Below are 16,645 nucleotides of genomic sequence, written 5' to 3'. Positions count from 1 at the left end.
TTCTTTTTTCCCTCGTCGCGGAACTTTGACGTCAGAGGCGGCACCGGTTTCCGCTTTCGTCCCGTTGTTCGGTCGGTTCAGCGCCGGCGTCAGCGGGCCGGTGAGGTCGGCTTCCCCCGTCATGGCGGACATGGAGGAGTTGTTCGGGAGCGACGCCGACACGGAGCCGGAGCAAAAAGGTGTGTGAGGGGGGCGCCGCTGGCTCACTCGGCGCATGCGCGGCGGCTTGCATTGCCAGGTGCTCCCGCTGAGCCCTGGAGCCTGGAAATGCTTTAGGGGCTGAATCTCTGCATGTTGCTGTATTAATTTAGTAAAGTGTTTCCTGCATGCAAATTTGCATTCCGTGTAGTAGCCCTATTTAGAGTCAGGTGGGTTTGGATCAGTGGAGCAAAGTTGGGGTCCCAGGGCACCTTTAAGACCAGGGGTAGTCAAACTGCGGCCCTCCGGATGTCCATGGACTACAATTCCCATGAGCATTTGCTTGCGGGGCTCATGGGAATTGTAGTCCATAGGCATCTGGAGGGCCGCAGTTTGACTACCCCTATTTAAGACCAACCAAGTTCAATTCTGGGTATCAATTTCCCGTGTATGCGTGTAAATAAATAAACTCACTGCTTGACTCGAATCTAGTTGTTCTACTGCAGGCCATAAGGGTTCCCCTGTGAAACCGTGTCTACCCCTGTTCTCACCGAGCAAATCATACAGTAGGGCCAGGGGTGATGAAACTGGTTCTCCAGATATCCATGGACTACAATTCCCATGAGCCTCTGCCAGCACATGAACATACTGGCCGAGGCTGCATGGGAATTGTAGTCTATGGACATCTAGAGAGCCCCAGTCTATAGCTGGGAAAAGATGTTTAGTCAGGAGAGGCATTGACTCCAGCCTAAAGGCTTTTTTAAATGTATTGTTTAGAGGTGGCCCCAACGCCATTGCTAGGGTGACAGTATCAGCACTGAAGAACTTTTTAATATGCATGAAATTAGGATGCATCTTATGCTTTGCAGAGGTAAAAGCTAAAATGGAACCCTTCTGTAAAAATACCTTATCAAGTGTGCCATTTCCAAAAGTATAGCATCACCCCCAGCTTAGTCGGCATTTCTTTATTGCTTCTTTATTTCTTTTAATTTATAAACCACCCTCCCGGCCAGAGTGGACTTTACCTGCCTCCATTTCAAGTTCATAAGCCAAAGCAACTGCTGGGCTGTTAATTTCCTTTCCATTTTAACTTCTAAGCCCTGGGCTGTTTGGCCCTTCACAATGCGTGTGCTCCTGTGGCTCATGACAGGGAGCCACGGCATTCTTGCACAATCCCAGGTTTAGTTTTCATTTCTTTCAGGGCATATTGAACCAGAAGGGGGATTGATTTCATTATAGTGAACTTTTAGTAGTTTGTTACAAAAAAGAAAAGAAGGAAACCTAATTCACCAGTCCGTTCTCGGTAGAAGAATCCGTTGCATTAGCAAAGGGAACATAAAATGATATTGATTAACAGATTCTTGAAACAGACACTTGGATTTATTTCGTTAATTGCAGATTCTGATTCTGGGTCTGACTCGGACTCTGATCAGGAGAACGCCGGCTCCGCTAGTAACATTTCTGGCAGCGAGAGTGACAGAGATGACGACAGGGAGGCAGCGAAACCTAGCAACAAAGAACTGTTCGGCGACGACAGTGAGGACGACGTTGCTTCTCACCACAGTGGCAGTGACAATCGGTCCGAAAGGTCCTACAATCACTCTGAAGGCTCGGGACATTCTGACCACGACGATAATGACCAGTCCGATATTGAACAGCACAGCGGCTCGGAAGGTGCCCGGGACGAAGACGAGGACGAGGACCACCGGTCAGACGACGGCAGCCGTCACTCTGAAGCTGAAGGGTCCGAGAAAGCTCACTCGGATGACGAGAAGTGGGGGAGAGAAGACAAGAGCGATCAGTCAGACGACGACGAGAAGCTCCACAATTCGGACGACGAGGAAAGGCCGCCGAACTCCGACGAAGAAGAGAAGATGCAGAATTCCGACGACGAGGAGCAGCCTCAGGTCTCCGGCAAGGACAGGCTGCAGCACTCGGACGAGGAGAAAACGCAGCACTCCGACGAAGAACAGCCACAAGCGTCGGACGAGGAGAAGCTGCAGCATTCCGACGAGGACGAGAGGGCACGGAACTCCGAGGAAGAAAACCTGCAGAACTCCGACGACGACGACGAGAGGCCGCCGCATTCCGACGAGGAGAAGATGCAGAATTCCGAGGACGAGCAGCCCCCACACTCTGATGACGAAGAGCACAGGCTCTCCGAGGATGAAGAGCAGGACCGTAAATCGGGTGAGGAAGTCTGAAATGTGTAAACACCTTCTAGCAGCAACGTTCAGCCCTTTGGTCAGGACCCTCTTCCGATTTGTACCTTGTGCAGCTCTCTACGGTTACTTTTTTGAGGCTACTTAGGATCGTTCAGCTGTCTTGCCTAAATCTGGCTTGCTTCCCCTTTCTAGTTGGCTGTGCTCCTTGAACAGGATATTTTAAATCAGGGGGAGGGGGGGATGCTGACACACTAGTTTGTAGGCTTCTTTACAAATCTCTCCTGAGTGCTTCAAGAGGGATGAAGACGAGCAACAGGATTGTGAGTTACAGATGAGGCAGAGGCGAAAAGCAGGCCCATGTCCTTCCTCTGTTCTCTCTGCGCTGCCGCCCTCTGAGAGCCAGTTTGGTGTAGTGGTTAGGAGTGCGGACTTCTAATCTGGCATGCCAGGTTCGATTCTGCGCTCCCCCACATGCAGCCAGCTGGGTGACCTTGGGCTCTCCACGGCACTGATAAAACTGTTCTGACCGGGCAGTGATATCAGGGCTCTCTCAGCCTCACCCACCCCACAGGGTGTCTGTTGTGGGGAGAGGAAAGGGAAGGGGATTGTAGGCCGCTTTGAGACTCCTTCGGGTAGGGAAAAGCGGCATAGAAGAACCAACTCTTCTTCTTCTCTCCACTTTTTAACTGATTCTCAACTGCTTTCAGAACTTGGGTGGTTCTGAACTTGTCTTCGGTCCTCCTCAGTCGATTTAGTGTCATTTTTGTCCTCTGGACACCTTTATTTGGGTGAGGTAGTTCTGCTGCTTTCGTGATCACCCTGAGCGCCTTCCCCCCCCCCAATTATTGTAGGGTACAACGATTGTTTGAACACCAAAGCAAAAGGCCATGTGCAATAGTACCATTTATTAAAACGAAGCAAAATGACTCCAAGCAAGGGTGCAAGTTTTAGCATTGTGAATGTATATTTAACAAGGGTTGCGGCCTCTTCCACTGTGTTCCATTCAAGACCCATGAACGTTGACCAAGTTAGACTGGGGTTCGCCGTAAAGTCACTAAAGACAGCTGTTTCTTTTTGCAGAGTCTGCCAGGGGCAGCGACAGCGAAGACGAAGTTCCACAGGTGAAGCGTAAGAAACAAATTGTGTCTGATTCCGAAATGGATAGCGATGCAGAAGGGCCAAAAGGTAAGCGTTGCATTTTTGTCACTTCTTGCTGGGGCTGAAGTTGGGCGGTTCATTTCACATCAACCCTTCACATTCTTTGATGGGAAATTTCACTGGGGCTGAATCCCAGGCATGATGGAGAGGTAACCTATTCCTGCATTCCCTCCCACTGTTCTTGCAAGATCTGGCATAAGGACGCATGTCCAAATCATCCCCTTGCTGTAATCACACGGCACCCAGGCACCATCTGACAGGTGGTTCCACCAGGATGGGGCCACCACAGAGAAGGCCATCATCCTGGTGGTTGCCAGGAAAACGTCTCAGGAGTCAGGCAGCACTAGCAGTTTGCAGGATGAAGAAGGCAAATTTCAGGGGGGGTGGGGAACCAGCTGTTCATAGTGCATCAGAACTATACTGTACAGATCAAAGACCAAAAAAGACCTTGTCCAGAGAAACAAGTAAGTGGTAGAGAGGAGGCGCTACTAGGAAGAGGAAGAGGTGGTGCACAAAGAAGGAGACTTGGGCTAGCTGTGAGCCACTCACCGGCTGCCCAGACAGAGTCCCCAGAGTGCAGCAACCAGGAGGAAGAGAGCTCAGATGAGGACCTCCCCTCTTCCCTTATGAAAGTAACCAGCCAGAGGCCCCACCCAAGCCCTAAGAAGTGACAGCTCAGCGCCCCCATCCTCAAGGGGCGTGACGGGAGCATCCCAAACCTCCTTGATTGTAGATTGACATTGTGCTTGATGGGGGGCAGGGAACAAATGTCGTCACTTGTTGCAGGGAAGGAAGGACACTCAGTTTCTGTCTTTTCATTTTCTCTGGCCAGACAATAGGGACCCAATGGACCTGTTTGGAGGGGCAGATGACATTTCTTCGGGCAGTGACGGAGAAGAAAAGCCCCCAACTCCAGGGCAACCTATCGTAAGTACATTCGGCAGGCGTAGCCATCTGGAGTTTCAGCTTTATTTATTTATTTCCTTTACTTGGATTACTTGGATTTATATCAATGGCAAAAAAAAAGTTGAGACAAGCTACACCAGACAGTCACTCCCCAAGTGTAGAAGACTGCTGCTCATCTCATTTATTCCGTGCTCCCCAAACTTCCATCTCGCGGGGAGAAGAGGACAGGGAAAATTCAGGAAAGGACAGGGTGTCTCATCCCCCCCCCCCCCGGGGCCTTCATGTGTGTCTTCCTCCTGAATGACCATGGGGCAGGACTAGCCACAGCATCTAAAGCCAGAAGGAAGTTGTTTCGTTCCAGACCTGATCTGGCATTTGGGTCTCTCTCTTGTCTGCCATCCGGGTCAGGATGAGAACGGACTGAACGAAGACCAGCCGGAGGAAGAGCCGATCCCGGAGACGCGCATAGAAGTGGAAATCCCCAAAGTGAACACAGACTTGGGGAACGACTTGTATTTTGTGAAGCTTCCCAACTTTCTCAGCGTAGAACCCAGGTAAACAGCCTCCTCCCCTAACCTTGCCTTGGTCCCGAGAGCCCAGGCTCACAGGCCAGTCGAAGAGCTTCACCTGGTGGTCAGTCGCTATACAGTGATACAGTGCGCTGTTTGGTATGGATGGCGCAGGTTCTGAAGCACAGGTGCGTTTTTGGCGGCATGGTAACAGGGCACCTAATCTTGTATTTCAGACCCTTTGATCCTCAGTATTACGAGGATGAATTTGAAGACGAGGAGATGCTGGATGAAGAAGGCCGGACACGGTTAAAACTGAAGGTGCAGCTTGGGACACTCCCTCCCTTCCCCATCCCTCCCCTCCCCTCCCCTTGCAGAGATCACAACCCGCATGAAATGGTTTCTTATCTCATTTGCTCTCATCTTTCTGCTTGGACGATTGGCGCACCAAAACCTGCATCATTAAAACAGCAAACCATGTGGTTTGCAAACAGCAGTGCCAGAATCATCCATTTTAGAAAGGCGAGACCAGCAAATAGGGAGCCGGAATATCCAGCTGCAATGGTAGAAGTGATGGGAGGCTGTTATGCTCCCCCCACCCACATCTCGCTCCATAGGGCACAGGAGACTCAACAGCCCCAGGGATCCCCTTTCCCAGGGGGCCGGTTAAGGAGTGGCAAATATACCTAAAGGCTGTCGGCACCTTCCACTCAGTTGTTGCAGGATCGAAGCCAAGGTTTGTGGCTGTAGGTGCTTATATCTTTCAGAGCTCCCAGGAGGTTCTGGTGTAGAGTGGCAGCCTCTAATCTGGAAATACGGGTTTGATTCCCTACACCTCCTCCATGTACAGCCAGCTGGGTAACCTTGGTCCAGGCACAGTTCTCTCAGCCCCACCAACCTCCCAGGAGGGTGTCTGTTGCAGGCAGAGGAAGGGAAGGCGATTGTAAGCCGTTTTGAGACTCCTTTGGGTACAAAACACCCAGCTCTTCTCCTTTAGCTGGGAGGAAGGGCATCTTGGATACATATGAAACTCCTTTACTGTCTGAGCCCAAAAAAGAGTATCTGCAGCTGACTGATGCTATACTTTGCCTCTGTTCAATGCCGTGAGCACGGCGCTGTCCTCCCAAGCAGTGTTTCCTCCTGTCTCAGCAGCAGCTTTTTAAACTCAAAAAATCCTTTACTCACCTGCCACTTTGGCCTCCCGACAGGTGGAAAACACCATCCGCTGGCGGACACGCCGGGACGACGAAGGGAACGAGCTCCGGGAGAGTAACACGCGTATTGTCAAGTGGTCCGATGGGAGGTGAGCTGGTTCGATGCGGCTAGGCTTGTCCTTGTCATGGGCAGGCCGCGCTCCCTGCACTTCGCTTCTCCTGTGGTGGCCAACTGTTTCCAGCATGGCGGTACGATAGGCTTGGGAGGCAAGGGGCTTCGGTGAGCTTGCAAACGGCCCTGCCCATGATGGCCCAGGCAAGTCCCATCCCACCCAATCTCAGAAGGTAAGCAGGGTCTGCCCTGGTTAGTCCTCGCATGGCAGACTACTGAGGAAGTCCCGGGTTGCCATGGCCAACCACCTCTGGAGGCCTCTTGCCTTGACCTGGATGGTCCAGGCTAGTCAGATCTCAGAAGCAAGGTCCGTCCTGGTTAGGACTTGGATAGGAGACTTTATAGTGTTGCTCCACAGAGAAAGGCAGCCATAACCACCTCTATATGTTCCTGCCCTTGCCCTGTGGGGTCACCCTACTTCAGCTGTGACTTAACAGCACTTCTCACCCCCAGCAAGGGTGAGGACCTGCATTGCCAAGCGAGGCCTATCCGTTCAGGTCGTGGTGCTCCAGGAAGAAGGCCACAATGCTTGTGAATTTGCCACGCTTGCGGCCATATTCTTGCGGGAAGCTTTCTCCCGCTTCCAAGCTGAGTAACTCAGGCCGTGGTTCTTGGTTTGCTCAATGATTGTAATGCCCGCTCCTCCTTTGCTCCCTCAAAGCATGTCGCTGCATCTGGGGAACGAAGTATTCGACGTCTATAAAGCGCCGCTGCAGGGAGACCATAACCATCTCTTCATCAGGCAGGGGACAGGTCTTCAGGGGCAGGCTGTGTTCAAGACCAAGCTCACCTTCAGGTAAGATGCTTGCACCGTATTTGTCACTTTCTCTGCCCCCAACTTGTTTCTTTCTTTATTGTCTGCTTTACGGTTTTGTGGTATGCATGTGTGAAGGTAGGGGCAAGAGCCACGTACACTAGGGGTGTACGTTCATTTGGGGGAAAACCCCAGAATCGATAACCCCCAGTTTGGTTCAGGACCCGAATCACAAAAAGCCGAATCACTTTGGCTTTGGATTCGGTTCCCGAATCAGTATAACAAACAACTGATCTCCAGATAAACCCTGAAACTGAGCCGAAATACCGGTCCCTATAGTTCAGTCTTGTCCATTCGGACTGGCTGAAGCTCTCCTAAGTCCTCGGGGTACATTTGTTGCTGGAGATCTTTCTCCATTTCTCTTTGAGAGGGGAGAATCCTGGAATTAAACTGCAGACATTCCATTGCTCATAGCTCTGTCTCCAAGCTATAGTCCACACGCCTCGAATTCTACCAGCACCCGGTGGCCGAAATGTAACTATTTCAAATTGCTTAGGGGGCCCGGCATTCTAAGCAGGGTGTCCCGCTCTTGCTGCTTCCTGCTGGGCACAAACTTCTGTTGAGCTTGACTCATTGTAGCCAATAGGGGGCTGCACAGATAGCAGCTGTTGTGTGCTCTGGAGCATGGTGCTGTTGGGGGTGGTGTTGCGTGTCAGAGAGCTTTGTGGATTGTGGCAGGGGAAGGAAGACAAAGTGTGGTAATGTCAGTAAGGGGGTCGGAACCATGGCCCCACTGACAATGCTCCTGGTGCCCCAACACGTGTTTTTGAAAAGTGGGTGGGGCCAGGTGAAGGTTCCACTTTGTGATGCTTCCAATTGGCCATTGGAGATTTGATTGGCCGTGAGGATTTTTTAAGAATGCTGCTTGGGCAGCAGCTGCCACCACAGCGCAAGATTCTTTGTTGTGTGACTGAAGGTAAGTCGTGGCAGCCATTTTGTGGCTGGCTCCACCTGTGGCAGCCATTTTGTGGCTGGCTCCGCCTCCTGTGGCAGCCATTTTGTGACTGCATCAGAATCTTAAGGGTTCTCAGAGGCTGGGATCAGTTGCAGATCTCTGAAGTAGACGATGACAGTTGAAGGACACCCCTTGTTTTGGTTTTTGGGTAACGAGGTGAAGAGTGGTGAGTAAGGGGTGGGCCAGAGGGTGATGGGAGCTGGCAGCAGGTGGAAGGAAGTTCAAGAGCAGTTCTCGGCCTTTAAAAACAACCATTTCTCCAGCCGCATTTAGCGTTGTCACTTATTCTCTAGGCCCTACACAGAATTTTAACCTGTTTTGTGACAGGCCTCACTCAACAGACAGTGCCACGCACAGGAAGATGACCCTGTCGCTTGCAGACAGGTGCTCCAAGACACAGAAAATCCGCATTTTGCCCATGGCGGGTCGCGACCCGGAGTCCCAGCGCACAGAAATGATTAAGGTATGGGTTGGGGCTGGGATGAGGGAAGGAGCTGTTTTCTAAGCTGCCCCCCCCATTTAAAAATATGAATAGTATAGTTATTCCTCCAATTCAGAAAGGCTTGCAGCTTCTACAGCACAAGAAGAGGCATAGCCAGTTGCTACAGTCCCAGCAGCCAGACTTTGTGGATCGCTGATTGTAGCACCAGTAGAGTTGGGTGAGAATTCAGGACGCCCAACTCTGTCTACCTTTTCCCCTCCCTGGGTGAAATCCTAGGGATTGGAGTAGGGAGGAATAATTCAGCACATTTGCAGAAGCATTCACCATTCACTTTCCTAGGTGTTTGCACACCAGGGATTTTTCTCAGGGGAGAGCACTGGGCAATGGCCTGTCCCACCGGCAGACCAAAGTCTGCTCCGTTCTGACATCTTTTTGGGGTTGCTCCGCCTGATTCTGCCACGGAGAACACATAACAGCAGGGCTGTCGGTGGGGAACGGGCTGCCCCAAGCAGGCGTCCAGGCCGGAGCCCTTGTGTCTCATTGCCCCACCTGCCCTGCAGAAAGAGGAGGAGAGGCTGCGTGCCTCCATCCGCCGAGAGTCCCAGCAGAGGAGGATGCGGGAGAAGCAGCACCAGCGGGGGCTGAGCGCCAGCTACCTGGAGCCCGATCGCTATGACGAAGAAGATGACGGCGAAGAGGCCATTAGCTTGGCAGCGATCAAAAACCGCTACAAAGGCGGGATCAGAGGTACGCCCGTCTTGCTCTGCAGCTGGGGTTAGCCTCCAGTGCGAGGGCCTTGACAAAATTCCTAACAAAGAGGCTTTAGATGCATTCAGAGGAGGTTTTGGGGGTGGTTGCAGCAGTGGCGCTCAAAAAAGGCAGGCTGGGGGGGTCCAGGGGAGGTGCTGGGGACCTGAGCCAGAAATGTGCATGCAAGACAATGGGCGTGTGTAATATTAACACCAGCTGGTTGCATGTTTCATGGTGGGGACTGGAGTGTTTTTGTTGTTGTTGCAATTGGCCTGTTTTCTTTTACTTACACCCCACTTGTCTCCTCACTGGGGGCCCAAAAGGAGTTTTCAAATTTTACTCTGTGAGATAGGCTAGGATGAGTTTATATGACTGGCCCCTGGTCACCCTCTGGATCACAGCTCCATCAGTGGCTGTTTGAGACAAGGTGTAGAGGGAACACTGCCTGGAGCAGTGAGGCTCTATCTTCCTGGTTTTTTTGGGGGGGAGAGTGGGAGGGCTCTTGGTGTTCTGGCCCTGCTAGTGGACCTCCTGATGGCACCTTGGTTTTGGCCCCTGTGTACCAGTGACAGAGTATTGTACTGGATGGGCCACTGGCCTGATCCAACATGGATTTTCTTATGTTCCCGTGTCTGGGGCAGTGATGCGCTCTCTTCTTTGTGCTTGTAGGGGGCCACAGTGGGAGGGCTCCTGGAGTTTTGTTCCCACTGGTGGATCTCCTGATGGCCCCTGAGTTTCGGCTCATGTGGGACACAGAGCAATGGACTGGATTGGACATCGGACCAATCCAATATGGTTTCTCTTACATTCCCCTTCCTCGACCCTGTGGGGATTCCCACCTGGGTCTCCCAGATCCAGACTGATGCTCTAACCCCTAACATGTCACCCGGGGCTCGCTGTCCTCCAAACAGCCAGTATTAAGCTACAGTTGAAATTTCAGCGTTTGAATAATGATGGTGAATGTTTTTGCCTTTCAGAGGAACGCGCTCGGATTTATTCTTCCGACAGCGACGAGGGATCAGATGAAGATAAGGCACAGAGGTTGCTTAAGGCCAAGAAACTCAGCAGCGACGAGGTGAGAGAAGCTCTCCGGGGATGACAAAATATGTGTCCTGTTTGTCCTAGTTCTGAATGAATCTGAATGAACGAATTGCATCTGGGTCTTCGTTAACAGGACATGCCAAGTCTGACCCCGGATAGTCGTTTTCCCTTATGGCAGGTTTTTAATTTATTCACAACATTTATTAGTCTCCCCTCGATCTTTTGGAACTCTGGCATTTTGGAGGGTCATCAGCGCTTTTGGGTGTGCACTCAGGTGAAGTGTCCCAAATGATTTTTGACAGCACAGAGCAGGTGGCAAAAACTCAAGAAAATACACATTGAGCACGCCATAGAAAAAGTGTCCAAAGGTATTCTGTGTAAATCCTATCGAAATCTTTTATGATGAGCCTGAAAGGGTCATCGTTTGATACCTGAAAGGCTAACAGGATGTATTTCGACATGAGCTTTTGTGAGTCGAAGCCCTCTCCCAAGGTCGCCCAGCTGGCTGCAGGGGGAGGAGCAGGAAATCAAACCTGGCTCACCACCACTTAACCACTACCCCACTCTAGCTTTCAAAATAATTTCCCTCATCATTAGAAAATTAAGGGAGGGAAAAAAAACTGGCCAAGAGGGGCCTGGTATCTCTATTCAGCTCTACATAGAAGGTGATTAAAATGTGGAATTTTGCTGCCTGACAAGGTCGGGATGGCCACAGGAATAAGCAGCTTTCAAAGGAGATTAGATCGATTTATCCTCCCATGGATCTATCAGTGACTTTGCTAGCCATGAAGATAGATTCAAGTGGGTAGCGAGGTTGGTCTGAAGTAGCACAACAAAAATTGAGTCCAGTGGCACCTTTTAACACCTTGAATAAATCTTGATTGGTCTTAAAGGTGCTATTGGACTCAATTTTTGCTTTGCTAGCTGTGGTGACTGAGGGGAACCTCCACATTCAGAAGCAGTAATCCTCTGAATCCCAAAGGCAGGGGGCAACCTCAGAGAAAGGCCTCGGCCTCTATGCCATGTTGCTGGCTGTCCAGAGGAACTGGCTGGTCACTGTGTGAGACAGGATGCTGGACTAGATGGACCCCTGGTCTGACCCAGCAGGGCTCTCCTGATGTTCTTATGCGGGGGAAGGCCTCAGCCTCCCTGCCCTGTTGCTGGCTCTCCAGAGGAACTGGCTGTCTACAGTGTGAGCAAGATGCTGGACTTGATGGACCCTCACTGGTTTGATCCAGAAGGGCTCTCCTGATGTTCTTATCAGGGGAAGGCCTCAGTTTCTGTGCCCTGTTGCTGGCCATCCAGAGGAACTGGCTGGCCACTGTGTGAGACAGGATGTCCCACCAGTCTTATCCCAAAAGTACAAACAGCCCAGCAGTTCACTGTGTAAACATGCACTCATAAACCCTGACAATGATTGAGAGTCTTTTTTCTTCCCATTGTTTCAAATAATAGAAAATTGTTTCAGGCGAATAACCAGCTATGGCTAGGAAATCCATAAAAGTGTACATTTCAGTCATTCTTGAGTGATAATTCAAAACCGCCACCAGTTCAAGCTACTTTCCGGCCACAGCCTCCTTCAGAAATCCACTCCAAGGAGTCAAGCAGATCAGAGCTCCAAGTGGCTGCCACCGGTCCGATCCAGCAGGGTTCTTCTTACATTCTTATTCTCCGTGTTCTTGGATTGAGGCGCGTGAGTAGTTTTGAGCAGTGACGAGAGAGGTCAGTTTGGGTACAGCGTCCTTAACACAACCACCCCTTTGGAACTGGGCTGTAAAGAGGCTGAAGTTCTTGTCCCCAAATAAACCTACAAACTCACGGTCCCCCAAGACCCTACAAACTCGTGTGACTCTTTCCCGGAGTCTCCTTGACTGAAATGCAGCCTCTCGTGCAAGAGAGCCACCGAGCCTAGGCCAAACTCCGTTTTGCACTTCTTCTTCCCCAATAATGTATACAGGAGCCTTCTCATTTTTGGCCTCCATCTTTAAAGGCGATTATGAAGCTGAAGTTCACACTGTCGCCACACAGGGGCGCTTGAGGTTCAAAACAAAGCAAAGGGGCTAGTATTTCAGTCTTACCACCAATTGTGTCTGGTCTTAGCTAACCGTTCGTTTTGTGTCCCCATCGAAAGCCAGACAGAATCCCAAAGCAGGTTTAGGTGAAGCATTAGTTTCCCTTTGACATGATGAATTTCGGCAGCCGGTACAAGGGAGGGCAGGAAGGGATGAGCCAATGCTTAGCTATTGGGGTCTGTCCTTATATGCCTAAGGCAGGCTGTCTCGACCAGGGTTTTGTGAAGCCCTGGAGTCTCCTGACCATGTTGGAAGTGTTTCCCGAATGGGCAGGAGTTAATGGATTTTTAATATATTTTTTAAAAAATGTGTCAACCATTTATTGGGTGATAGGGCCATAGGAGGAAGGCGAACTATAAACTGAATTAATAAATAAAGAGTCCAAGCCTATGGAGAGCCATGGGCCAGCAGTAAAGCTAGCCAGTAACTTAATTTGTGGGCGCTGTGGGCTATGCTTCATGCTGGCAATCATGCAGGCTGGCCCATTCATAAAAAGCCATTCGTTTCTCCCCATTGATACAAGCCAGTGCTGTTCTGCCGTGCTGTAATAGGGGCATGGTAGATATGGTTTCATTAAAATAGTAGCCTTCCCCTCCCCACACACACACACACACATCTGCTGCAGTCTGACTTTGAGATTTTTTCAAGGACTTCATCTCGGGCCTTTCATTTGAGCAAGGCCCTTGATGTGCGAACAACTAGAGGAGAACGGGAAATGAGGCCTCTGCAGATGCTCAGCTCCCTTGGCAGCACTTCTTAAGACCGAAGGCAGGCGTCTAAGGCTTCGGCTTAACCTTGCGGCGTTCTAGTCGCAATTAAGCAACCACAGCAGTACCGGGGGCGGGAATCTTTTTTTAAGCTCATCACTAGGGGTGTGCAAAAACAAATTTGGGTGTCCCCCCACCCCCGTTCAGGTCTGTTGGTATTTCTGGGGAAAAAACCAGGTCCAAATTTCAGTATTTCTGAGAAATCCCAGGTCCGCATACGAACACACTATCCAGAGCTTGGACTCAGAGGCCAAATTTTTTTTGAGTCCAAGACACCGAAGAAAAAGAAAAGAAAAAGCCAGCCAGACCCCAGGGGTGGTTTGGGTAATCAGGTAATCTGAAAAATACCAGTGCGGCATTTTTCAAGTTCTTTTTCAGCTCAGTTTAGCTGAACCTGATGGCCACTGATTTCTCAGATAAAGTGTTTCTCACAAAGGCTTTAATGTGTCTTTTGGAATTATGTTGCTGTCTTTGTTGTTATTACCTTCCTTGGATCTTCATTATGTGTGTGTGTGGGGGAAGCAGGCTTATAAATGTTTTGAATAATACGAAGGCCTAGAAAATGCAGGTCGGATCCAGCAGCATGCAAGCAGGAGCAGAAATAGACTTAATGCATTTCCTCTTGCACTGTGTGATATGCAGGTCCCAGCGCTTTCTTCCCTCTGTTGCGGGGCACCTTTGGAATTCTCAAGCCACGTGGCTGGCTCGACTCTAAAATGGCTGCCACAGGAGGCGGGGCCAGCTACAAAAACCAGCCACTGTTCGTACACGATGAAGAGCTTTGTGCTGTGGCAGCGGCTGCCACCACGTCTCTAAAAAATCTGCACGACCAATCACATTGCCAGTGTTCCATCAGAAATCTGGCTAGACAAAACCCTAGCTGGCCCCTCCTATTTCCTAACAACAGTCAGGAGGCATGTGGGAAAGTGTTGGTAGAAGTCATGGCACCGGTAGGGATCTCTGTTTTGTAATATAGTTCCCAGATGTTACTGCAGTGGAAACACAAATGAGGACACAGTCAGCTTGCCTTGGCGCAAGTGGAACTTGACCTCTGGATCCAGCCTTTCATATACAAGGTGCCGGGAACTCGGAAGGGTTGGATTCTTCTAGGGGAGATAAGGCTGTCCCCGGACTACCTGTGCTAAAACTGGCCCTGTTTCCTGCAGGAAGGGGAGCCCTCCGGCAAAAGGAAAGCGGAAGACGACGACAAGGCCAGTAAAAAGCAGAAGAAGTACGTGATCAGCGACGAGGAAGACGAGGACGAGGAAGCTTAGCGTGCATCTCAGACCTGGACGCTGGTGATAGAACTTTATACATAGGCTGTACAGGGGGGTTTGGCACATGTAAGTAAACCCTAAAAAAGGAATGTGTTTTTTGTTTTGTTTTGTTTATCTGGACAAAGGAGATGTGTTTTCACACCTGTATCCCATGAATAAAGACTTCTGGTGCTCCTCCTTTTTTAAAAGAAGACTCGGAATTTGGTCCCATTCGCTGCACATGAAGATGTTCCAGGCATTAGGCGACAGCTAACTACATAATTAAGATTCGCCCCTTCTAAGTCCATCAGCTTAGAAGGGCGCAGTTCTGTTTAGGACGGCATTGTAATTCTCACGGGGTCAGAATTGCTTATAGGGTTTTTCTGCACAGTTTGGTGTAGTGGTTAGGAGTGCGCACTTCTAATCTGGCATGCCAGGTTCGATTCTGCACTCCCCCCACATGCAACCAGCTGGGTGACCTTGGGCTCGCCACCGCACTGATAAAACTGTTCTGACCGAGCAGTGATATCAGGGCTCTCTCAGCCTCACCCACCTCACAGGGTGTCTGTTGTGGGGAGAGGAAAGGGAAGGCGACTGTAAGCCGCTTTGAGCCTCCTTTGGGTAGGGAAAAGCGGCATATAAGAACCAACTCTTCTTCTTCTTCTTCTTCTTCTCTTCACTGCTTGCGTTGCCTGCATTGCTTCAGAGTCATGTGCGTTGGTCTTGAACAAAGTTTGAGACAAATGGCACCTTCAAGACTAACGAAGTCTTATTGAGGGCATAAGCTTTCTGGATACAAGTGAAAACTGAGTATCGCTTCAGGCTTTTCAGTGTTATGTTTTAACTGTTGTGTAAACTGCCCCGAGCCCACTCGTGGAAAGGGGTGGTCCATAAATCTTATCTGTTCCATTATGTATTTCTGGTAAGGCCTGGGAGGAGGAGCTGGACTCATGTCTTAAGTGCACTTAACACCCACTCAGGGCAGCTGTCCTCCCCTGAGTGCCTCCTCCTCCAACTGGCTTGCCTGTCTGTCCAGCAGCCAGCCAATCGCCTTCTGTCCCCCACCCCTGACCACCCCCTCCTTCTTCCACTTCCCTCTGAGGCTCGGAGGCTGCAGATCCCTGCCGCGTGAGAGCTCCCCCTGCTCCCCCAGCTAACAGCTGCCTGTAGCCTTTCCAGGTCCTGGGGGGAGGGGGAGGCCGTGTGCAGAATTATTCCACTCCACCCCCGTAATCTAGCACCTGTTGTGTTCCTGAATGCAACGGGCTTTGTCCCTAGTATATATAATAATAATAATCTGTTGACTATTTTCTGCTAGTCTAAGGCTATGACCGAACTACTTTTCTGACCTGGATAGCCCAGGCTAGCCCTCTCATGTCAGATCCGATAACCTAAACAGGGGTGACCCTGGTCCGTATTTTGATGGGAGACCCCCAAAGAAGCCCAGGATGCCGAGTCAGGCGGCGGCAAACTATCTCTGAACCTCTCCTGCCTGGAAAACCTAATTTGACGTCAAAAAAGAACGACTGAAGTGAGGCAAAAGAGGCCTCCCTCCCTCCTAGTAACCTTATTCCCCAGCTCTTCTAGCACTCCGCAGGAGAAAGTATCTTAGGGCCAATCCCGGGTCAGAACTCATTACTGGAAGCGAGTCCTGAGCACAACCCGCCCTCCGCCCAGTCCCCCACCAGAGCCGGCCGTAATTCAGAAGCAAACGAGGTCTTACGATGCACTCGCTTTCAAAGCCAAAATCCATTACCCGATAAGTGCCTGCTGGAGGGGGCTAAAAGTCATTTTTTTTTTTTTTTTACATAACCACCATTGAAGCACACGAGGACACAAGGCCTCCTCGGGCATTGTCCGTGATTGATCTTCCGGCTCTGCAAATCAGAAAGGAGCGTTTGCTTCTCTGCCGTCACGATTCTTAACTCCTAACGTTGCCCAGGATCTGAAGCGGCTGCTTTGTTTGCTGTGCTGGTTTGCCTGGTTCCTGTTTCGTCTTTTGTTCCTGCCCTGTCCTTACGTCTGTTTACAATACACACCCGGATTTTGAAGGGATCGGCAGGAGCCATGTTGCATAAGAGAGAAGGGGTGGAGAGCGAAATTTCAGCCAGAGATGGAGTGGTTAAGAGCGGTGGCCTCTAATCTGCAGAATTCGGTTTGGTTCCCCGCTCCTCCACATGCAGCCAGCTGTGTGACCGTGGGCCTGTCACAGTTCTCTCGGCCTCACCTACCTCGCAGGGAGAGAGGAAGGGTAAAGGATTGCAAGCCGCTTTGAGGCTCTTTCGGGTAGTGAAAAGCGGGGTGGTTCCCCCTCCCCTCCCCTCCCCAAGCTTTTTTCTGCTTCAT

At 50.6% G+C, this 16,645-nt stretch overlaps 1 protein-coding gene across 1 annotated transcript; it reads left to right on the top strand.

The window, feature by feature from the left end:
* On the top strand, positions 1-14,511 carry LEO1 (LEO1 component of Paf1/RNA polymerase II complex). Its single transcript, XM_077317635.1, has 12 exons — positions 1-179; positions 1,537-2,328; positions 3,384-3,488; positions 4,294-4,388; positions 4,776-4,921; positions 5,113-5,197; positions 6,085-6,179; positions 6,864-6,998; positions 8,299-8,434; positions 8,974-9,160; positions 10,141-10,238; positions 14,210-14,511. Exons 1-12 carry the CDS (start codon positions 122-124, stop codon positions 14,315-14,317), a joined length of 2,040 nt encoding a protein of 679 aa, XP_077173750.1. The 5' UTR covers positions 1-121; the 3' UTR covers positions 14,318-14,511.
* The last annotated feature ends 2,134 nt before the right edge of the window (positions 14,512-16,645 follow it).

Source organism: Paroedura picta, chromosome 18 (assembly GCF_049243985.1).
Source record: "Paroedura picta isolate Pp20150507F chromosome 18, Ppicta_v3.0, whole genome shotgun sequence".
In the NCBI taxonomy this organism is placed as follows: Eukaryota; Metazoa; Chordata; class Lepidosauria; order Squamata; family Gekkonidae; genus Paroedura; species Paroedura picta.
The sequence above is the reverse complement of the archived record's forward strand: the minus strand, read 5'-3'. Positions and strand labels throughout refer to the sequence as shown.

Excerpts from the sequence above, each read along its gene's own strand:
- LEO1 (XM_077317635.1), top strand. The coding sequence starts at position 122 with ATGGCGGACATGGAGGAGTTGTTCGGGAGCGACGCCGACACGGAGCCG. Across the intron at positions 6,999-8,298 it reads AAGACCAAGCTCACCTTCAG|GCCTCACTCAACAGACAGTG; the intron begins GTAAGATGCTTG and ends GTTTTGTGACAG. Across the intron at positions 8,435-8,973 it reads AGCGCACAGAAATGATTAAG|AAAGAGGAGGAGAGGCTGCG; the intron begins GTATGGGTTGGG and ends CCTGCCCTGCAG.